The 22,668-nt window shown below is 54.0% G+C and overlaps 7 protein-coding genes across 7 annotated transcripts; 6 read left to right on the top strand and 1 right to left on the bottom strand.

Annotated features, from left to right (window-relative positions):
• Positions 1-294: 294 nt before the first annotated feature.
• On the top strand, positions 295-4,228 carry T310_9766 (Serine/threonine protein kinase; the record flags this gene model as incomplete). The annotated part of the gene is made up of 4 exons (XM_013467806.1): positions 295-526; positions 645-843; positions 903-3,901; positions 3,960-4,228. 4 exons carry the CDS (start codon positions 295-297, stop codon positions 4,226-4,228), a joined length of 3,699 nt encoding a protein of 1,232 aa, XP_013323260.1.
• Positions 4,229-6,454: 2,226 nt separating this feature from the next.
• Positions 6,455-8,647, top strand: T310_9765 (F-box domain protein; the record flags this gene model as incomplete). Its single annotated transcript, XM_013467805.1, has 1 exon — positions 6,455-8,647. One exon carries the CDS (start codon positions 6,455-6,457, stop codon positions 8,645-8,647), a length of 2,193 nt encoding a protein of 730 aa, XP_013323259.1.
• A 908-nt stretch (positions 8,648-9,555) lies between these two features.
• On the bottom strand, positions 9,556-10,603 carry T310_9764 (rRNA-processing protein efg1; the record flags this gene model as incomplete). Its single annotated transcript, XM_013467804.1, has 2 exons — positions 9,556-10,268; positions 10,342-10,603. 2 exons carry the CDS (start codon positions 10,601-10,603, stop codon positions 9,556-9,558), a joined length of 975 nt encoding a protein of 324 aa, XP_013323258.1.
• Positions 10,604-11,084: 481 nt separating this feature from the next.
• T310_9763 (uncharacterized protein) lies at positions 11,085-14,461 on the top strand (the record flags this gene model as incomplete). Its single annotated transcript, XM_013467803.1, has 5 exons — positions 11,085-11,652; positions 11,723-12,697; positions 12,754-12,846; positions 12,900-14,113; positions 14,429-14,461. The coding sequence occupies 5 exons, from the start codon at positions 11,085-11,087 to the stop codon at positions 14,459-14,461; spliced, it is 2,883 nt and encodes a 960-aa protein (XP_013323257.1).
• A 707-nt stretch (positions 14,462-15,168) lies between these two features.
• Positions 15,169-16,199, top strand: T310_9762 (tRNA splicing 2' phosphotransferase 1; the record flags this gene model as incomplete). Its single annotated transcript, XM_013467802.1, has 2 exons — positions 15,169-15,303; positions 15,360-16,199. The coding sequence occupies 2 exons, from the start codon at positions 15,169-15,171 to the stop codon at positions 16,197-16,199; spliced, it is 975 nt and encodes a 324-aa protein (XP_013323256.1).
• A 729-nt stretch (positions 16,200-16,928) lies between these two features.
• T310_9761 (linoleate 8R-lipoxygenase) lies at positions 16,929-17,931 on the top strand (the record flags this gene model as incomplete). Its single annotated transcript, XM_013467801.1, has 3 exons — positions 16,929-17,170; positions 17,236-17,594; positions 17,657-17,931. 3 exons carry the CDS (start codon positions 16,929-16,931, stop codon positions 17,929-17,931), a joined length of 876 nt encoding a protein of 291 aa, XP_013323255.1.
• Positions 17,932-18,498: 567 nt separating this feature from the next.
• On the top strand, positions 18,499-22,562 carry T310_9760 (uncharacterized protein; the record flags this gene model as incomplete). The annotated part of the gene is made up of 7 exons (XM_013467800.1): positions 18,499-19,489; positions 19,522-19,962; positions 20,035-20,243; positions 20,296-20,801; positions 20,866-21,402; positions 21,541-22,092; positions 22,142-22,562. The coding sequence occupies 7 exons, from the start codon at positions 18,499-18,501 to the stop codon at positions 22,560-22,562; spliced, it is 3,657 nt and encodes a 1,218-aa protein (XP_013323254.1).
• Positions 22,563-22,668: the final 106 nt, after the last annotated feature.

The raw sequence follows: 22,668 nt of genomic DNA, 5'->3' as shown, positions 1-22,668 counted from the left end.
GCCAGAGGCAGCTGCCCGCTTCGCTCAGCAACCCGTGACTACTCCCATTCGGGACGAGTGACCAGACCGGTGACTTGTCGTCCCTTGTCTGGTGGCCCTCGCCAGTTCCTCGAACGACAATAGAGCCAGACGCCGTTTCACGACGTATCTTCGCCGTGGTTAAATCGATCGATCGATCCTCGTTGTCTCATGTCCGTCTTAGAGCCTCTTCTGCAAGCCTAGAACCAGCTCTGCCTCGAGCTCTCCTCCGGTTCGTCTTCCGCCGGCCGCTTATTTTACCTTCGTCCGACAAGAATGACAGGACGTGCGAAGGACAACGATGGTCAGTGGACATACTTTTCTTTTGCTTTCAGCCCTAGCACAACGAATTTTGTTTGGGACGCCCGTTATCCCCCTAGCAAAAGGGTTTTTGTCGTTGAGTCAGAAGCGCTTGGCAGACATGAAGATCAGGGGAACTTGAAAGAGCTCTTCCCGTCAAATGCCATCTATGCACAGATTTCGGGGCGGGCTTCGTTCCCCAATCTCTGTCTGTCTTCGCGCGATAAGATAGGAGAGGATCGGGACCAATGATTGGAATGAGACCTTTCTTAGCATTCCATAACGCAGCGCTTATCGCGACAGAGGACTGCGGGAAGAAATTCTAGCTAACGTTCAGGGAACAGGAGATCTCAGCCCTCTCTCGTCGCCCCCATTGGGGCCTTTCTCGGCCTCACCGGACCAAACATCATGGGCTTCAAAGAACAAGAGCGCGGGAAATCTCTCCGTCCCTTCCACGGAAGAGCAGAACCAGATGAGGCTGTCCACGGATGGGTCATCTTTCTCTGACTATGAACACTTCCCAAGGTATGACAGCTTGGCTCTAAAAAAAATGAGTAACTTGCTGACTCCTACATCGCCGTCAGATCTCCTCTTCTCGAGCACGATCCTGGCCTTGGGCCATCCGGACTAGATCGCATACGCCAACAGCCCTTGTCCCGAGTCTTCACACTTCCAAACCCTTCCACGTCATCTCTTGCTCCCTCTAATATGCCGAATTCCCCTTCACGCTCCAGCGCCTCATCACGAGCCGCTTCAGTCTACTTCCCTTCGGGATCACCTTTCCCTGCCTTCGAAGACCTTCACCGGTTTCCGTCCGAGTCGCTACACTCGTTCTCTTTCGCACAGCAATCAGAAGAGTTACTTCAAACTCGACAAAACATTCTGAAGAGATCGATCGATTTCATGAAGGATCGGTTGGGATGGGCTGCGAGCAGCCCTGGCATCGTGAATGCGCAGGCTCGCATAAGTGGTGATACCGAAATCCAAAGTATGGTTGACTTGTTGTCTAAGGCAAACGTCTTGGATAAGGATAGCCCAGGCCGCCAAGTTGGAGCCTCCCGCGGGCCTCTTACTGGGCCTGCAGAGGTCGAAGCCGACAACATCTTTGAAAAGTCGTTCCGTGGGTCGACCATCGCCACCCGCGGGGATCAACGTTTAATGCCTGATAACTCAGGGGAACGTGAGTCAGCTATAGATGATTCTCATTTCCTCAGCCCAACACCAGACGATCAGATAGTTTCTCGAAAAAGAGACAAGTCAGATCTATCATCGAGACGTCCTAGCCTGAAGCGCACATACACGGATTTGAGCACTCTATCCCTGCAGAGCAGGCTGATAGAGACCTTGGCGCAACCATACGCAACCGGAGATCCTTTCTCTCCTCCAGCCATTTCGGCTCTGGGGTTGGGTGTTGCGGGTCCTATGGTGCACGCTCATAGTAGCAAATGGACCCCAGTCTCTCAGGCGGTCTTCAGGACGGAATCCGAAGCGCCCTGGACTATTCTGGCGGCCAACGACCTCGCCTGTCTTGTGTTTGGGGTCACGCAGGCTGAAGTGCGGAAACTGAGCATACTGGAGGTTGTACAGGAAGAGCGCCGACAGTGGCTTGAAGCCAAGCTGCAGGATCCCAGTACGGATGCTACCGCGAAATTCCCAAATTCTGGAAAGCCGCGATTCAGTCCTGTTAATCCGAAGTCGATGGGAACGGGTAACGGGGTGACGGCACAGCTATTGAGCAAACCATCTTCACGCCGAAAGGCAGTCCGACGAGCCCAGACTGACGATGGGTTCGGCTCTAGTACACGAAACCCGAGAAAACCAAATCATTCTGCGACTAAATCTCGTGGAGTTCTCCTCTGTGGCGATGTTGTGCCCATTCAAAAACGCAACGGTTCCAAGGGCTCTGCCAGTCTGTGGGTCATGGAGAAACGCGGAGGATTGATCTGGGTCCTTGAGGAGATCACAGAAAACGTGGCATATATAGACTATGATGAAACGGGACGCGTCCTCGACGCCAAAGGTGATACGGATAGAATCTGGGGTCACGACCTGGTCAAGCCGGGTATGTCGATTACAGAACTTCTCCCTCAGTTGCCGAAGGACTGTGTGGAAGATCGGACAGAAAACGGCATAACGAAGATCACCGAACTCAAATACTTTGCCGCCCGCACTGCTGGGGGACATTGCATCCCCACGACCGTCACCAAGGGTGCTGATGGAACTCGCTCATTACGGGTTTCTAGCTTTCCACATGTTGCTGGAATGATGGTGCTTTCATCGTCCACGCTGAATATTATCAGCTCGAATTCGGTTTTCTCTGCCGCTCTCTTTGGCCAAGAACGTCCCGAGGGCCACCACATTTCAGAGCTTATCCCTGGTTTCGAGGTCTTCTTACGCACCCTAACAGAGGAAGACAAAGTAGCTCTGGTCGATGGGATGGTCATACCTGAGCATAGCTTCCGTCGGGCTCGGGCTCTTTCGATTCTTCGCGAAAACAAGGCTAATGCGGCCTCGATATTCTTGGAGCCGACCGGCATTCCCGCGAAACATCGTGACGGATCCCAGATCTCCGTGGATGTTCAGATGCGGATCATCAAAAGCGAGAGCGTTTTCCCAGACAGTCAAGCCCGCGACGCTGAGCGACAGAAAGCATCCGACAATGGCGAGGACGATGGCGGCGACGACGACGATGATGACGACGAAGATGATGGTGACACTGTAGCTGTCACCGAGGTCGTTTACGCCCTATGGATCACCTATTCGAAGCAGATCCACGCGCCTCATCAGGGAGCTTTCTCTGTAGACGGCTCGGCAGCAAGGCCCTCTACGCCTAATGCTCAACCCCGGACTGGACAGAGAACACCACCACCTCTTCCGTCTCTACCATCCCATTCGAATACTCCGTCTTTGGATAACAGCGCCTCAATGTCCCTCCTGAGCGAAAAACTCAATGAAGCCGCGTCAACGCCACTGTCGGATCAGGTAGACCAAGCAGTTACGGAAGCGAAGCGATCACCACCCGTTGAGGAAACACCTAAGAAGAGAAGCATCTCCGACTATGTCATTCTGGAAGAGATGGGCCAAGGCGCCTACGGCCAAGTGAAGCTGGCCCGATTGAAGAATGATCCGTCCAAGAAGGTGGTGCTGAAGTATGTAACCAAGAAGAAGATTCTCGTGGATACGTGGACACGCGATCGTCGGTTGGGCACTGTCCCCTTGGAGATCCACGTCCTTGATTACCTCCGTCGGGACGGGCTCAAGCACCCGAACATCGTTGAAATGGAAGGGTTTTTCGAAGATGAGGTCAACTATTACATCGAGATGGTGCCTCATGGCCTCCCCGGGATGGATTTGTTTGACTACATCGAGCTGAGGGCGAATATGGATGAAGCCGAGTGCCGAAACATATTCAGACAGGTGGTCGATGCGATCCACCATCTTCATACCAAGGCATTGGTCGTGCACCGCGATATCAAGGATGAGAATGTGATCTTGGACGGACAAGGCCGGATCAAACTGATCGACTTTGGCAGCGCGGCCTACATCAAGAATGGCCCCTTTGACGTCTTTGTCGGCACGATTGGTAAGCTAGCCGTTCTGTTCATTTTCCAGGAATGAAGAAAGCTGACCTCTCCTTCCAGACTACGCTGCACCCGAAGTTCTTCAGGGCAAATCCTACCGCGGCAAGGAACAAGATGTGTGGGCGCTTGGAATTCTGCTTTACACCATCGTCTACAAAGAGAACCCGTTCTACAACGTCGATGAGATTCTCGACCATCCGCTGCGTGTGCCCTTCCTTCCCTTTTCCGAAGATTGCATCGACCTGATCCGGAAAATGCTTGACCGCGATGTCGACAATCGACTGACGATCACAGAAGTTATGGAACACCCTTGGATGACGGCATCCTGAGCTTTCTATTCTCTCGACACCCGGAACGTGCTGGTTTACTAAACCCACCACTGGAATAGTGCGTACGATCGATATTCTTTTTATCTCACTGGAATCACGCCTCACGACATGTTCTACGATCCATGGACCGTGGCACGATACCCCTATCATGTGCAATGAAATGTCAACCGAGAAGACCATTCGCAGTTGTGTTTTTTTCTTTTTGCCCCGCTCTTTTTTTTTTATCGCATATGCTTTGATTCTATATATTACTTCGGTGAGAGTTTGAGATTACCTGTTCCCTGAAATGATGGCAGCCATGGATTCATGAATAGAGAGACATTGCGGTTTGTTCGATTCCTGGCGATGACCGACGTTGGACCATGCGATATTCTGTCCATTCTTCCGCCTCGTTGATCCTGTCTGCAACCACGCTCCTTTTCTTCTCGATTTCGATTGTCGACTCGGAAGATGTGATCAGCAGCCGAGAGCGCGCGAGCATGAGACCCCAACAAAGAAAAAGAGAGAGAAGACGGGATGTTGATTTGTTGGATAGAAGCATGGATGCAAGATACCCATTAGCTTTTCCCTTGTTCTGTTTCTGCGTTCTTGTCTTTGGAGCGGTTAGCCTTAGTTAATTCGTGTATGTACGAAACAAAAAAAAAAATCTGCATTTTCAGGGATAGCATCGTTGACCATGGTTACTTTGCAGCAAACCAATTGGTTTGCGTAAACGAGAGGGGGGGAAGGGAGTAAAGAAAAGAAAAGTCGACGAAGGCCCCTTGCAGGAGGGCGTTGAGCAGCTGACTGAGAGGAGTCTGGCGAGGACCCCTCCGGTTGGCGGGGGGTGGTGCCATCGAGCCACAGCGCCAGAGTGCAGTGGCTACCCGTGACACTGCAGGGCAGACAGCCTGACGTGCCTGCTGAGGCCCATGGCAGCAATAATTGTCACATCCTGTACAGTACGGATGACCAGCTCAGGCGCTGTGCTCGCGTGTCAATCCTTGGCCATCGCGCTGCGTGTCGGCTCCACCGCTGCTCTGGCCGCCGCCTGACAGCTCTCATTCACGCTCTAGTGGATTCCACCGCTGCGGCTAGCGCATTGGTTATCGCTAATCGATAAGTCTATCCCAAGATAACCTGGCAGCTCGCCGGCGGGGAAGCAGCCGCCACGCTGAGACCCCCCCAGTCAAATGCTGCCTCTACTGCTGCTCTCCACCGGCTGATCCAGCTGTATCCGGCTCGATTTGCATCAGCATCACAGATTTGCCATCGTCGTCTGTCTCTCCAGCGCCAGCAGCCTGTTTGCCTCCGGCCTCCGCGTCCCCACCGCCGTCCATCCGCATTGGCTGGCGTCTGCGCTCCCCTCTCCCAGTCGCCCTCCCAAACTCGACAGCTCGACTCTGTCCTCTTGAGTCTCTGTCTGACCCTGCGATGGGTGGTGAGTGGGCTGCTTAACTCAGTTCCTGGTACGTAGCCGGTACCTCGTTGTCTGTCCCTCCCCTCCCTTCCCCCCTGCCATTTTTCCATCAGCTCTGCCCTTGGACGCCGATCGCCCTCGTTATCTCTCTCCCGCCTGTCCACCTGGTCTGGAGATTTCCTCTCCCGCCATCTTCGTCGTGAATTGCGTCTCTGTCTTATCGCAATTCTCCCTTGCCCTCGTCTGGATGACTGTGATGCCTGACTGACGTTACCTCCTATCAGCTCCCTGGTACCGCTTTGTTCCTATTCCCGGTCCATGGTCCAGGCAAGGCCTGAGCCAACCACCCCTTCTCCGGCCTGCAAATCAGTCACCGTCACTCAGCCCACTGCGTCTTACCTCTCAGGACCGTCTTGTTCTGCCCCTCTCCCATACACTCTGGCCGCAGTCTCTCTCTCTGGTATATTTCTCGGCCTCACGCCGGATTAATTTCTCCCTCCACACCTCTCCCGGACGGAGAGGGAACCCCGCCGTGTCTCGTCTTGTCGACGTCGTCTGTGGATAGCCTCACATATCCCGGTCATGACCTTCTACTAGACGGAGGCCCCGGAATTGCGGTCTCGCTTCCGGTACGACATCTCAAGGCATTGTCCATTTGGCCCAAGCTTCTGTTTGCCTGTTATTTTCTACTCTGTAGATCCTGAGCCTTTCCATCTATTGTGTCTCGGGCCTGGGCGGTTGATTGTTGCCAGACGGTGGTAGTTCCACTTGGTTCAATCCCCCAGAATTCACATCGACAATCCTGTGACAACCCTCACAGGACCATCATGACTTCCACAACGGATGAGGTAGTGGAGAGTCCCGGGACGGCCTCCCCGCCCAGTCCGACGACGTCGACGGGACAGATTCCTTTGGAGCAGCCTCCGAAAGTGAAGGGGCGCCAGAGGTTGTTGCAGAGCCTGCAACGCATGTCTTCAAGCCCAACTTTGGTCCGACGGACGAGATCATACTCGGTAGGCTATCAGAGAGATGGCAAGGCTTCCCTTTCTTGCGTCTCCTTGACACCGGCTGCCCACGGCGCATGCTGGAGTGACCCCAGTGCTTCCTCCTCTCAGTTCTATGGAGGACTCAATCCCAATGACCCTGTCTCGCCTGCTCCATCTCCAGGCAGTGCTCGAATCCGTCTCATCGGAGCTCTCCCCAATGCTTCTCAAGCGACCGTTCCCTTACCGGCGGATCTGCGCCCTACCTCTCGAGGCATGCAGCGGGAATCTGGCGAGCCAGCGTCAGAATTGGTCAATGAGATGGGCAGTGAGGAAGCAGCCGCCGCCCTTCAGCCGGTCAAACGGAAGATTGACTTCTGGCGAGACATGCCCGATGAGATCAAGATGGAGATCTTCCGCTACCTGACTCCCAAGGAGATCGTTCGGTGCTCCGTGGTATCCAAGGAGTGGTACAAGATGTGTTTTGACGGGCAGCTGTGGTCTCGCATCGATACGTCGGAGTTCTATAGCCAGATCTCAAGCGATGCCCTCGTCAAGATTATCACTTCGGGTGGCCCTTTCATTCGGGACCTCAACCTCCGAGGCTGCGTCCAGCTGAAGGACAAATGGCTGTCAGATGGCGAGCGGATCACGGATGCCTGCCGCAACGTCGTCAACTTTTCTCTGGAAGGGTGTCGCATCGATAAAACCGCGATTCACTACTTCCTGCTCCGAAACCCACGCCTGGAGTATATCAACATTTCCGCTCTGTCCAGTGTGAGCAACTCTGCCATGAAGATTATTGCCCAGTCGTGCCCGCACCTCAAGACCCTCAATGTGTCGTGGTGCTCCAATGTTAATACCAAGGGCCTGAAGCGCATTGTCGAGTCGTGTTCGGAGTTGACGGACCTCCGTGCTGGTGAAATCCGCGGGTTTGATGACGAAGCCTTCATGGAAGCGCTCTTCAAGAGGAATACCCTCGAGAGGCTGATCATGCATCGGACGGACGTCACCGACCGGAGCTTGAAAGTTCTCATTCATGGGACCAACCCCGAGATCGACGTCCTGACGGATCGACCCATCGTCCCTCCGCGGAAATTCAAGCACTTGGACCTCCATCAATGCTCCCTCTTAACCGACGGCGGCGTGAGAAGTCTCGCCCACAACGTCCCATACCTCCAAGGCCTTCAGCTCTCCCAATGCACGGAGCTCACGGATAATTCTATCATCGAGGTGGTCCGCACCACTCCAAGATTGACTCATCTTGAGCTCGAGGATCTCGACAAGATTACCAACAACACTCTGGTGGAGCTGGCCAAATCCCCCTGTGCGGAGAGATTGGAACACCTCAACGTCAGCTACTGCGAGAACCTGGGTGATCCAGGAATGCTGGCTGTGCTGAAGAGTTGTCCGCGTTTGAAGTCGGTCGATATGGACAACACGCGCATCTCCGATCTTTCCCTCATGGAGGCCAGCTTTCGGGTCCGCAAGCGTGGATATGGGACCTCATTGCCACGAGTCGGGCTGCGGCTGGTGGTATTCGACTGTATCAACGTCACATGGGCCGGTGTCCGGGAAGTTCTTTCGAGCAACGCCTATCTGCCTCGGTCCCTGAAGACTGGTTCCGCACGGGTCACCGTGACGGAGACTGGTGAACGCAGCGATGCTTCACTGCCCTCGTCTGCGAGCAGTGATGCTTCGCCGTCGTCGCCGCCCGCGCCAGTTCAAATGTATCCCAACGAGATCATCCAGCTCAAGTGCTTCTATGGCTGGCAAATGACGGTGGATGAGCACACTAAGCGGGTGCTGCGTGGCGATCTTGCGGCAGCTGCCAGACTGGATCGTAAATGGGCGGATTACATGATGGCCACCGAGGAAGCTGGCGCGGCAGGCGCGGGAGCCAGAAGACGGAGACGTCGCGTACGCGAGGCAGAGAGACTGTTCAACGATGATGAGGAGGATGGTGGCATAGGCATCATATCACCACTCGCGGGGAGAAGACGACGAGCGCGGAGTGGCGGTTGCATAGTAATGTAATGCCGCAACCTGCGCAAGATCCATCGACATCTCTGGGAACGCTACCTGATAAACTGCTGAGTGAGGTTGCATGATGTTATTCTATCAGGGTGAGCCAGGTGGCAGGAGATTGCAGGTCCACGTGTTCGAGATGACATTCACCCATGAACGAATGACTACATGAAGACAGTACTCCATTACTCTCTTTTCTTTGACATTTCATTTCTCTCTCTTCTTTCCTTTGTTCTGGTCGGAGTAACTACGGTTTGCACTTACACTACACGGCGTTGCCGTCTGCAAGGCGCAACGGGGTGATACAGTTTACTGGCTTGTTAAACGCGCAACTCCACTTTGTTATTATGGAAAGTGTTATTTGTCGGTTGATCATCCTAGCAGGGAGGCAGGCGGGGGGAGTTTCGGGTAGGGAATGATTGTTGATTGACTGTTGATTGATTTGATTTGACTCAATTTGTCGATATCGGTCTTATCCTTTTTCCTTTCCTTTACACTTATGGATCTCGATAGAATAGTTCGGAGTTTGTAAGGTTCATCTTGTTATTACTCAGCAGATCAGACAGACAGATTAGCACGGTTATGAAATGGAATGAAATGAATACATGAATGAATGATGTCAATCAGTCAGTAGAAGAAACTAGCTACCTGACTATTTAGTGAAAACTTCTTGAAGTCGACGTTTGAATCAATTTAACTAAATCATGACCTTCATTCAATTCAATTCAATTCAATTCAGATCAGATTGGGTATCATTGATATGCTCTAGTAATTACATGTATTCATATGTAGTAAGTCTTTTTTTCCCCGCCATCTGTGTCTATGTGTATGCGTATGCGTATGCGTATGTATGGATCTCAGTAATAGAGTAGAAAAGAAAAATAATGTACATGCATGACATGATCGAGTTTTTATTCCTATTCTTCGAAGAACCCTCCATCACTTTCATCGTCATCGTCATCGTCGTCATTATTCCGGGAACCACGCTTTTTCCGCGTAGAATCGGACGACTGCTTGTCTTTCTTGTTCTTTGTCGTCGTTGACGATGTCGATTTCTGCTTCGACGATCCTGACTTTCCTCCGTTGGCATTCTGCTCTGCAGCGGTGTTGTTATTATTATTATTAGGAGGAGGATTTTTGGGCTTCCCGTCCACGCCAATGTTGAGTTTCCCTTCACGGAGAAGATCGAGTGTGTTCTCCTTCATGCATTTCTCGACGACGCGCCACATTGGTGGTTTGGAGTTTGGGTCGGTGTGTGGTGCTAGGAGGAGGGCGTTGAGGTCGTCGTCGGGAGTACCGTTTACACTGTTGTTGTTGTCGCTGTCGCTGTCACCCTCGCCGTCTGTAGACTCTTTCTTCTGTTGTTGTTGTTGTTGTTGTTGTTGTTGTTGTTGTTGTTGTTGTTGTTGTTGTTGTTCTTGTTTCTGTTTCTTCTTGTCGTGAGGGAATAAAGAGACGTATTTCTCCGTCAGGGGGTAGTAGATCGTGTAGTTGACGTTGATCTCGGCCTCGCGGATCTTCTCCGCTATCCGTGCCAATGCCTCTGGGTTAGCTGGGGGGTTGGAGGACTCGGTCATCTCGCGCTGTCGGCGCTGGAGGCGCTTGAGTTCTTTGGTTGCTGATTTGCGATCTGTATACAACAAAAAATCAATAATCGTAAGAATTGGTATTATTGACGTCGGCTGTATAAAGTCCAGACTCACCCAGAAATCGAACAAAATGATACCTCTTGATCATCTCCGACCGTTTGCGCCGCTCCAGCTCCTCCTTCAGCTCCTTCTCGTACCCGGCCAGCGCCCGTTCCTGGACGATCCGCGCGTCCGCCGGCAGCTCCTTGTGGTTGAGCAGGCGCTTGACATCGCGGATCCGTCTCTTGAGCTCGTTGACTGATGGGCCCGGGTGCGCCCGGGGTTTGATGTGTTTCTTTGCTTTGTCGTAGGGGTGGAAGCGGCTGGAGCCAGCCATGTTGGTAAAGTTCGCTTTTTTTTTTTTGCTGTCTTCGCACTTTGTACTGTACTGTAGTTCTGGTTTGGTGTGTCGATTTCTATGTACTCCGTTCTATGTGCAGTAATGTTAGAAGTCTCGATCAGTCATTCATTCATTCATTCATCCATTTCAATTCCTGCCATTGTAGATTTTGAATGCGTTTCGATATCAAATCTGTCGCGTGCCTAATCGGGACAAGTCCGCGCGGATCATCAGCCGGCCCGACACCGCGCCGAGATCACATGTGACATGCGGCATCAGCGTGATCGCCGTATCGGGCAGTCCAGAGTCGCTGCAATTGCTTTCTGCAGACACGCTCGATCGGTATCGCGCCCGCGAGCGTGGCCTCTTGTGATGCTCAGTCATGTTGATGAGGCATGCGGGTTGGCTCCGGTGGACAAATATCACACATCTCGCCCCTCGCTTGCCCTGCTGATGATCTCGCAGCCTGCCAGCAGCCATGGAAACCGCCATTCGCTGGTCTCCCTCCTCCACGGCCAGGGAGCAGCGTTTCCTGTACGTCGACGTGACGGGCAGGTCCTTCAGGCTGTGCCGCGTCACCTCCTTCGACGGCCGGAACCTGGACTACGAGGTGCTGTCGACCCATCATAAAGTGCCTGGCTTTCGCGCCTTCGATTGGTCTACCGCCGACGAGTCCCTGATCGCCGTGGGCCAGTCCTCCGGCGAGGTCACCCTGCTGCGCATGGACGGCGACTCGAGCGAGTCTTGGTCCTTTCCCATTCGCAACCAGCGCTACTGCAATGCCGTCGCCTTCAGCTCGCACGGCCTGCTCGCCGGCGGCCTGGACAAGGTCCGCAACGACTTCTGTCTCAACATCTGGGACGTCCACCACCGTCTGGCCGTGAGACACACTCGGGGGAGCCTGGCCGCCGATCGACATGCGTCGGAGCCGCTCAGGAAGCTCGCCAGCTCGGAGCCGATTACTAGCATCAAGTTCTTCAGAGACCAGCCGGATACGCTGGTCGCGGGCGTCAAGGGGCAGTTCCTCAAGCTGTACGACCTGAGGGGTAAGTTATTACCTATCTATATTGTTCCTTTGTGGGAATCCCAAGTTTGCGACTGTCTGACATCGATTAGAGGGCTCCGGTCAAGCGTTTCTTCAGTTCCCGACCAAATGTGTCCATAACACGGCCATAGACTGGCTGGATGAGAATTATATCGCCTCCTGCGCGTCAAATGAGCCCACGGTCTGCATCTGGGATCGTCGGATGGGGCTGCGCTTGACCGCGTCAGCTGCGAATTCCGGGACCCCAGAGGCAGGTCAGTCTGGGCCGGCTTTGGAGCTCCGAAACGTCCTGGACTCAAAGGCTTCGATCTGGAGCCTGCGCTTCTCGAGGACCAAAAGAGGGTTTCTGGGAGTCCTGTCCAATACCGGCCATTTCAAGGCGTATCACATCGCCAAGGAATGCGTATCGGCGGAAAACAACCATTCTCTGGATACCACGCTCGGCCAGGGATCTTCCGCCAATTACCCGGAGCAGATCTACACGAAAAATGTCCGTGACATCCACAGTCCTTTCAATCACCCGACCAGGGGCTGCCCGCAGTCGGAGAGGGTGGTCTCTTTTGATTTTCTCAACATGAGTCCTTCCAACGAACCCAGCGCCATCACTCTGCTGGGAAATAGGAAGGTGGAGATAATCACGGTTCAGCCTCCGTGTCCGAACGTCCGGATGTCATCGCAGAGTGTGCTGGTGCGCGGACGGCCTCATGGAGACCGTGATTTTCAGATAATGAATCCTCGCTCCGGTGGCGCTAGCATATCCGAAGTCGTTCAGGATATACGCAGCCGTGTGTCCTCTCAGTCTCCTCCGCGGGCGCAGTCGGAGGAGCAGAATGGCACGAAGACCAACTGCCTGTCGAGCCGTGAAAGTAGGGAACATGCCCTTTTGCTGGGCACTCGAGGCACGGTTCTCAAGGCTCAAGATGCGTTGACGTTGATGACTCTGAACCGGTTTCGCTGCAAAGAGGGCTACCTTTTTGACTGCGAAAAAAATAAGCAGATTGTCGCTGATGATCCTGCTTTACAGGAATTTTGGGACTGGGTCAAACGTGGGTCTCAGACAGACCTATATACGTATATATATGGCTTTAGCTAACAATTATAGGCGCACGGGATGCCGCTTCGAACTCTTCGATGATTGTCAATGATGTTGATATGAATTACCTCGGTGTGTACAACATCTGGAATAATGATTTAGGTATGTAATACATGGGCCGTCTACTTGTGTTTCGTACTGATTAATCTCGCTAGGGCCAAACTTTCGAAGCCGAAAGGGCACGGCCGACAAGGATGCTATTGACGTTGATCAAACTATCAAAGACTTGGTTCAGCAACTTGACATCCCCGAGAGTCGAGGATGTGAAACCGACTTCATAGAGCATCGCCTACTCTGTCTTCGGATATGCGGTGCAATCGAGTCTAAAGACGAACTGGAGGAGCTCGTCAAGAAGCTTGTCGCGGAAAGACAGCACACCAAAGCAGCTGCCCTTGCTGTGTTCCAGGACGAGGCCAAACTGGCTTTCCTGGCTCTGCGCAACAATGAGCCTACACAGGCTCACAAACTCCTGGCGATGGCCATTGCCGGGGCCACGAAAGGCGAAACCACGGATTCCGACTGGGAGGAAACGTGTGCCGAGATCGCCAAAGAGCTGACGGACCCATACGCCAGAGCGATCCTTGCGCTGGTAAGCAAGGGCGACTGGGAGTCGGTGCTGGAGGAGACGACACTACCGCTGAGGTATCGTGTCGAGGTTGCCTTGCGATGGCTGCCCGATGAGGCGCTCACTGCCTATCTGAGGGAGACAACCGCAGAGGCGATTCGTGAAGGGGATATTGAAGGGATTGTTCTGACGGGGCTGCGGCACTCGGCGCTGGACCTGTTCCAGTCATATATCAACAAATTCAACGACGTTCAGACACCGGTTTTGGCGATGAGCCATACCGTTCCGCGGTTCATTGACGACGAGGCCAGCAAAGCCCGGTTCCGCGCATGGCGCGAGACGTACCGCCGACAGATCAACTCGTGGAAGCTGCAGCTGGAGCGGGCGCGATTCGACGTCGGATGCCGCAAATTCGCCGTCACCTGGGACGGACGGCGACTGATATCGCCGCCTCCGCAGCAGGTCAGTCTGACTTGCAACTACTGCACGCGGCCGTTGAACCAGCAAGACGCGTCGACGTCGAGCGGAGAAGTGGTCCATAGCACGCCGGGATATCCACTGGGTTCGGCAACGATGTCAGGGACAGTGTGTCCGAAATGCCAGCGGCACATGCCTCGGTGTGGAGTGTGCTCGTTGTGGCTCGGGTCACCGGACCCGATGTCGCGGGCGGCCGTGGCAGCAGACTCGAAAGAGAACCGTAAGCCGACCGAGGATGATCTGACGCGGCGGTTTGTGGTTTTTTGTATCAATTGCAACCACGGGTTCCACGCCAATCACGCGCGAGACTGGTTTGCGCGGCATCAGGTGTGTCCGGTGGCGGAGTGCAGCTGTATCTGCGATAGATAGGCCTGCATAGATAGGCCTGTGATAGATAGGCAGATTCTGCTTGTGCATCAGTCTTGAATTGTTGTAATATACCCATCATAGTGTACTGTACATTACTCCTAGAGATGATAATTAAGATACGAGTATCGAACTGGATTAGTTTAGTAACTTGCCAGATGGTTGCGACTAAACAATTGTACTGTAGGCATATAAATGTCTGTCTGTATTAACTGTATAATAACCAACTCTGCTTGTCTTGTTGATGTGTAGTGTAGTATCTATAAAATTCTATAGATAGAGATCGTGTTAACTATGCTATGCGGATGATGTCAGCCATCCACAGCGGAAACACAAACCCCCGTATTAGAGAGCAGAGCCACCAAAAAGTTACTCTGTAAAACTGTTAACAACCAAGACCCACCATCATCATTCACCAAATATTAAAAGATCTGCAGTCTGCAGAGCAGCAACAAGCCAGACCCCACTAAACCAGAGGAACTCTCAGTTTACTTTACTTTACTTTATTTCACTCTGGGGGAGAAAGAAAGAAAAGACTCGGATGATTAATCGATTCAGAGTCTAGCTGAGAGACGCTAACTAGGTAATTAACCCTGCTCGCTAATTACTGGTGACATTCAGTACATATACAAATAGAGTGAGTGAGTGAGTCATTATGAGTCTATCTATCTAATCTAAATAAAAGTCTGAATACGAGTGAGTGAGTGAATCAGTACTAATATTAATTATTAGTGCATGCAGGTCATTTATACTTAAGGTTGCGGCGCACGTGAATATCTATCCATCTACCGATCTATCGATCCATCGATCCATCTTCAGTCAGATATTTGGATTCAGGGTCTGCTTCAGCTTCTTCTTTATTCGAGTTTCTTTCTTTCTTTTTATTTTTTTTTTATTGTCTCTGTGCTCTGTGCAAGGGAATAAACAAATAATTTGCTGGCTTGAAAAAAGAAAAAACAAAACAACAGTTCTGGAAAGTGAAGAGAAAGATTCATCGCTGATTTTCCCTGGCAAACATGTCTGCCCGCAGAGGCAGAGAACTCCCCCGGGAAGTGGCCATCTCCAAGGCCATGTCCAATCTCCTGCGGCATTCGGCGGAGAAGGAGAAGGTGAAGATTAGCCCGGAGGGATATGTCAATGTTGCTGATTTGGTATGTCCTCCTCTTCCCTTTTTATTTTGCTCTTCTGAGGCTGATTTTTTCCCCAGCTCGCGTGGAGAAAACTCAAATCCCTCAAAGTCACGTTCCCCGAGATCCTTGATGCCGTCGCCAACTCGGACAAGAAGCGCTTTTCGCTGCTGTACGTTCCGCCTGCTGATCAGCAGCAGCAGCAACAACAGCAGCAGGAGAAGGCCGCCCAGACGGCGAGTTCAGAGGAAAAACAGGAGAATGCGACGGCGCACGCTCTCTCCGTCAAGGATACCGATCCGTCGCACTTCCTGATCCGCGCGACGCAGGGCCACAGCATGAAGAGCGTCGACACGACGCTGTTTCTCGAGAAGCTGACGCTGAAAGACGATCCGCCGCTATCGCAGCCTCTGCCAGACACGGTCGTCCACGGCACCTATCACGGCGCGTGGCCGCTGATCCTGGCGTCTGGGGGACTCAAGTCCATGGGGCGCACGCAGGTGCATTTCGCGACGGGGCCGTCGCTGGACGAGGTCCTGCCGAACGGGCGCCAGGGCCGGCCGACGCAGCAGCAGAAGCAGACGGTCATCTCGGGGATGCGGTCGGACGCGCAGATCCTGATCTACATCGACCTGAAGAAGGCGCTCGCGGCGGGGTGTCCGTTCTACCGCAGCGAGAACGGGGTGATTCTGAGCGAGGGTATCGACGTGACCAGAGGAGCTGGGGGCGACGACGAGGAGTCGGCCGAGACGAAGGAGAAGGTCGTCCCGCTGGAGTTTTTTGATGTGGTGGTCGAGCGCAAGGTCGGGTTGGGGATCCTGTGGGAGAATGGCCGGGTGGTACAGGAGTTGCCGGCCGAGCTGGCGGGCAAGAAGAATCCGAAGATGAGGGGGGAAGCGAAGGGGAAGAGAAATAAATAGAGAAAATAGCAAAAAATAAAATATTTTATTTAGTCTACTGATGCTTCTGTTGGTCTTCGCACGATCATATCGACAATCGATAGGTGGCTAGCTAGAGCTAGCAGTAGGTCTAGGTTAAGAATCTGACAAATAGATAAGATATCTGATAGAATAATTATTGTCTGGCAAGTCATGAATTATCGAATGATCGACGTACATTTCTGTCCTTGTACAGACTACTCAGTATACTGGAACCCGTACTCGAATTGGTGAGCGGACATAGGGACAGACATTAGCTAAGCCGTGCGGAGAAGGAAATACTCCGCAAGTAATAATAATTACGATTCCTATCATTCAATCTATTCTCTTCCCCATATCCGATCCGATGGATGCGCTCCCCACATTTCGGATAGCGGGGTTGCCCACGCACATGCTGTACCGCATCCGATGCTCTCTGCTCTGTCTGGCGCGTGGAATTGCATTCTGTGATACTATGGCCGGTTATTCGGATCTCTGGCCTCGGCAGCAAGCCATTGGCCGCGTCTGGGTTCAGGACGAATCGGGGTTCCAGGATTAGCATAGCTGTCAGCTTTGGATAGAGATATACAGCAGTCATCAGGTACTCCGTATATGGATACGTCGTGTTCAGGATATATATAGTCTGCTGCTCGTTCACTCTGCATCTATAGAGCATCATATCCATCATACCTACTACTACCCATCAGACATCCGGAGTAAACGACAGACAAAATGACCAAATACGATCCCACCTTCACCGACCGCGTCATCCAGGCCATGGGCCCCAAGACCTCCCCCCGCATGCGCCAGCTCATGGCCAGCCTGATCCGGCACATCCACGACTTTGCGCGCGAGAACGAGCTCACCGTCGACGAGTGGATGGCGGGCGTGCAGATGATCAACTGGGCGGGCAAGATGAGCGACGAGAAGCGGAATGAAGGCCAGCTGCTGTGCGATGTGATTGGGTTGGAGTCGTACGTGCAGTCGAGTATTCAATTGAGCTAGCTGACTGAGGTAGCTGACTGACTGACTGACGCAGCCTCGTCGACGAAATCACCTACAAAGTCGTCTCCGAATCTGACGCCCCTACCGCAACCGCCATCCTGGGCCCGTTCTTCCGCGCCGACACGCCCTTCCGCAACAACGGCGACAGCATCGTGACGGGCGTCGACGACGGCGAGATGGTCTTCATGCACGGCCGCGTGCTGGATTTCAAGACCAAGAAGCCCGTCCCCGGCGCCGTCGTCGAGGTGTGGCAGGCCTCGACCAACGGACTGTACGAGCAGCAGGACCCCAACCAGGTCGAGCACAACCTGCGGGGGAAATTCAGAACGGATGACGAGGGCAGATATTATTTCTACTGTCTGCGGCCGACGCCGTATCCGGTTCCTAATGATGGTATCTACAAATATACTCAGTTTTATAGTGTCTGTGCAGACAGCTTACAGGTTGATCTGCAGGCCCTGCAGGCAAACTCCTCGAACTGATGGACCGACACCCCTACCGTCCAGCGCACATCCACCTGCTGGTCACACACGACGCCTACAAGCCCCTCACGACGCAGATCTTCGACCGCCAGGACCCGTACCTCACCAACGACTCGGTGTTTGCCGTCAAGGACTCGCTGATCGTCGACTTTGTGCCCCGCAAGGACGATCCGCAGGCTGGGTTGGAGCTCAACTATGATGTGAAGCTGGTGCCTGCTGAGGGGAAGGTTAATGGGGAGCTTAAATGAAATAGTGGGTGATATGGTTAGGAGAGATTATGATACCAGTTTGTTGTTATTATTGTCTTTTTTTAAAAAAAATTTCTTGTTAGATAGTATTAGGTCATGGTATATGAGAGTGTCTGTGTATGGATTTTATCCACTGTTAAAAGAGATCGATAGATACTGGGTGTTTTCACTGCTGTTGATTTTCAGGGTTCGACAAGGTGATAATTCATGTAATCTACTGCCTATGGTTTTCTTCGCGATTAACAAACTGGATATTTTGGATATTCTACTCTATATTATGCTGCTGCCACCGTCTTGGCGAAATTGGCAATCAACTTGCCCACTTCGTCGCTCGCCTCGATGCAATGCCAATGGCCCACCCCCGACAGCACCTCGAATCGCTTGTTCTGGCTCGACACGTTGGCGAAGATGTGCTTGCAGCCGTCCAGCGGCGCCGACTTGTCCTCGTCGCCCGCAATCAACAGAAACGGCGCCTTCACGGCCGCGTAGTCCGGTGCCGTGGCCGTCGAGATCACCCGGCACAGTGAAATGTAGCCCAGCGGGTTCTGGCCCAGGAGCAGCTCGCGGATGAATGCCTTGTGCAGCGGTCGGCTGCGCGATCCCGTCGCGGCGTCGGGGATGCTGTTGGCCATCGGCTCCATACCGTCTGGATCATCGTCATCAACTCAGCTCGTGTCTGCTGGGAATGCATGTCAACCAACCTTCAGACACCACCTGGATGCGCTTCTCAAAGATTCCGCCCGTGCTCGCCGTCGGATGGACCGGCCCGATGGAGACCACGGCCACGATTCGGTCCGGCAGCTTGGTCGCCAGATGCAGGGCCACGGTGCCGCCCAGCGAGTGGCCCACGACGGCCGCCTTCTGGATCTTCAGCGCATCCAGCACGCCGGCGAAATCGGCCACCATGGTGCCGACGCTCTGCTCCAGGCCCGTGTACGCGGAACGCCCGGAGCCGTACGAGTCGACGGTGATGCAGCGGTGGTGCGGCGTGAGGTCCGGCAGGATGGGGAAGTAGTAGTTCTGCGACGAGCCCAGGCCGTGGATGAAGACGAAGGTCAGGCCGCCCTCGGGGGCGCCCTGGGGGTGCGAATCGGCGTAGTGCAGCCGTTTCTGGTCGATGTCGACGAAGGGCATGGCTGGAGAGGAGAGCTCGCGGCGATCACCCGGCAGAAACAGTGCTGCTGGCCATGCTGGGCGACCTTAGCCTTTAAGAGGCGCGGAGGTCGTCTTGTGTCATGGCGACGAACGGTTGACGTCTGCCAGCCGATGGAGAAGTCCCGCTGCCGAGAGCCGAACCGCCGGACACGTGCTTCCCCACGTGCGGAGAACAACCAGCTCTCCGTCTGGAGAATCTACGGAGTACATCATATCAGATCCATTGCCGAGCCTGGCCTGTCTCTTCCGACGCTGCTTCCGATGCTCTGCCTGCCCTCGTCTCCTGCCAACTCGCCCTGCAGCTCGTCTCCGCCGATCGGCTATGGCGCGTCAGAAGGTCGCCCCGGAGAATCGCATCCGCGCCGCCCAGGCGTGCGAGAACTGCAAGAGGAGGAAGCAGAAAGTACGTCCGTTTGCTCACCCTACGCTGCTCAGATCTGCTGACTAGCCAGTGCAATGGCACCTGTCCCTGCGGAAACTGCATCAAGCGCGCCGTCGAGTGCCATTTCCTGCAGCCCGTCCCTGCCACGGGCGACCCGACGACCTCGACGACCTCGTCCGTCCCGGCCCAGCACCCGAATCGCAAGAAACGCGTCCTGTCCGAGACCGGTTGGAGCTCGTCTGAGAGGACCAGCGCCAGCTACGGCCATCGCCTGTCTTTCGCCCTGACCAGCTCCGCTCCGAGCCTGGACATCAGCGTGCCCGCCAGCACGCACCTCTCTCCGCCCTCGCAGAACCCGCCGCAAGACCCTTTCCCCGCGATGAACGCCGTCAATGGCCAGTCCCCGCCCGTCGAGCAGAGCGGCGGCTCCGAGACGGACGAGGCGGAGATGCAGGGGGCGTCGCGCATGCTGAATGACGGCAAGGGAAGGATGTGTAGGTCGCCTGCAGTTGTCGTCTGGCACTGGCAGACGAAGACGTCGTACTGACCAGAGACACCGTATGTAGTGTATATTGGAGACTCGGCCCCCTTGTCGTACCTGCAGACCGTTCGACAGCTGGTTAGCAGCGTCGTCGGCACGTCTGCCTTCACCATCGATCCCCAGCGACATAAGATCCTCGAAACGTCCGTATCCGCTCCTCCCGCATACCACCACACGTATACGCTTCCAGACCGAGAAGCTGCCTTTTTCCTCGTAGACGCCTTCTTCGCCAATGTAAGCCGGCTGCCATCGGAGAGGAGAAAGTGGCCTCTAACTTGTGGATCAGACGAAAGGGGTGATGCATCTGTTCGACGAACGCTCCTTTAAGCAGCGCCTTGAGCGTACCTATCAAAACCCCCTGGCCGCAGAGCAGTCCTGGATGTGCATTTTGAACCTGGTCTTTGCCAATGGCCTGCAGCTGAGAGCGACGTCGCCGCAGCCGTCGCCCGCCGAGGCGGCCATTCTGAAGCGGCTGCAGTCGGACAAGTTCGACCGCAGCGAGATGTTCTTCCTGACGGCGAAGCATCTGAAGGACTCGACTTCGGGGTTCGAGGACGGCGATTTCGCTTCCATCCAAGCACTGCTGCTGATGACGCTCTACATGTTGTCGGTGGGGAAACGAAACACGGCGTGGGCGTATTTCGGTATTTCCCGATGTCTCTATACATTGTGGTCGTTCTACCGCATTGCTGATATGATGGTTCCAGGAATGGCTGTCCGGCTCTCTTACGCTCTGGGTCTGCATCGAGTAGAGGCGCAGCGCATCTACGACGAGTCGGAAAGGGTGTCGAGGTCGGTTCCTAGGTATTTCCCGCGGGTTACAAAGCCAGTTGGTGTGGGTTTCTAATGTGTGTAGGACCATGCTTTGGAGAAGTCTCTACGTCATGGACCGCTTCTTGTCGGCGTGCTTGGGGCGTCCGACTCCCATCAACGACGAAGACTGCTCCGAGGAGTTGTTCTCCGACAACCAGGTCAAGACAGGTTCGTCGCCAGAGAGTTTTGAATCGGAGGCTCTGTCGGCCTCGGTGCGAGCGGCCCAGATCCTGGGAGTCATCCTGAACCAGATATATCGAACCCGCAAGGTGTCGCTTCGGATCGCGAGAAACATCGCAGTCAAGATCCACGAATGGACGCAATCGCTGCCGGAACTCCTGCAATGGCATCCAACGCCCACCCCGCACGATGATCCCGGGGTGGCGATGGGCCAGCTACATCTGTGGATGACGTACTTCAGCACGATCATTCTCCTCACGCGACCTTTTCTGTTGCTGCACGTCAAGAAAGCCATCTACCAGCAGGGGTCCAAGCCGCAGAACCCGACGGAGGCCTGCGCCAGCTCTCCGGCAGAGAGTCGCGTGGCAGAGAATCCCGAGCTCCACAAGTATTCCGCCGCGTGCGTCCGCTCGGCGATCCATATGATCCGGGCGGTGCAGACGATCCGAGTGAAAGGTTGTCTTCCGCGGAGGAATCCATTCATCATGTAGGACTCCATCCGTCGAGAGTTTTTGTGAGAGGATGCTGACGTGTGTAGTAACTGGATGTTTCTCGCGGGACTGATCGTCCTGACGAATTCCTTTTTCAACGTCTACGAGAATCCAGAGAACGACTCGATCGCGCAGATAGCGATTCTCCTGCACCAGTACTTTGCCGAGATGGATCCCCTGGCCGCACGATATCTGCAGATCCTGACTGCATTCCACAAGACGGTCACTGAGAGCCGGTCGTCGAACCTGCCGTCGAAAGACGTTGGCAGACAGGATCCGATTGAGAACCTCTTCTCGACGAAGCAAAGCATGGTAACGCCGGACGGCCAGGGGATTGTTACGACTTACGTGTCTACGCAGAACATGGCGCCAGCGGCGGCATGGAACTGGGCCGATGGAACGGGAGAAAGACCGACAGATGTGGACATGACGGCCAGCAATATGAACGCTCACGAGAGCGTCGAGGGGCTGGTGTTTCCTGGAGCGGAGGAACTCCTGGGGCCGGACCCGGGGCCAGTTCTGGAGGAGGTGATACATTTCGATGCGCTGTGGCCGCTGAATCAGGATTCGAGCGGTCTGTATCCGGGGCATGTACCCATGTACGGGACGACCAATTATTTATAGTACGACCAACTATACTATATACAGGTTGCATCTTTACATTTGGATTGGGATCTTCTCATTTCGCGGCAGCAGCAGAAGCAGCAGCAGCAGCAGCTTGAGCAGCAGTATCCTGAGCAATCACCCTCTATCAGCACCGCTCAACTCAACTCAACCCATCTCAACTGGATTCAACTCAACCCAAACTCACCAGATAAACCTGATAATACCTCATCTTCGGCTTTCCATCATTATCAAAGACGAACTCTGCCCGCGCGGCCCAGTCAATCTCCACTTGCCTACCGTCCGCCTTCATGACATAGGCCACTTTTCCGAAAAGCATGAGGTCGTTGGCGCCGCCGAAGAAGATCTTGGTGGGCGTGTGGTGGCGCGCGGTGACGGTTGTCCAGAGGGACTTGCGGAGGGCGAGGATTTCTATGCAGTCAGGCAGTCAGAGCAGTCAGGTTAGGATGGGTCTTTCATCAAGATCTGTGGTTGAATGGTTGAATTGTCGAATGGATGGTTCAAAGGGGTTAAAGGGGTTAAAAGAAAGGAAAGAAACAGATGGATGGATG

The sequence above is a fragment of the Rasamsonia emersonii genome, assembly GCF_000968595.1.
Source record: "Rasamsonia emersonii CBS 393.64 chromosome Unknown ctg1118621762206, whole genome shotgun sequence".
NCBI lineage: Eukaryota > Fungi > Ascomycota > Eurotiomycetes > Eurotiales > Trichocomaceae > Rasamsonia > Rasamsonia emersonii.
This window is presented reverse-complemented; position numbering and strand designations above follow the sequence as displayed.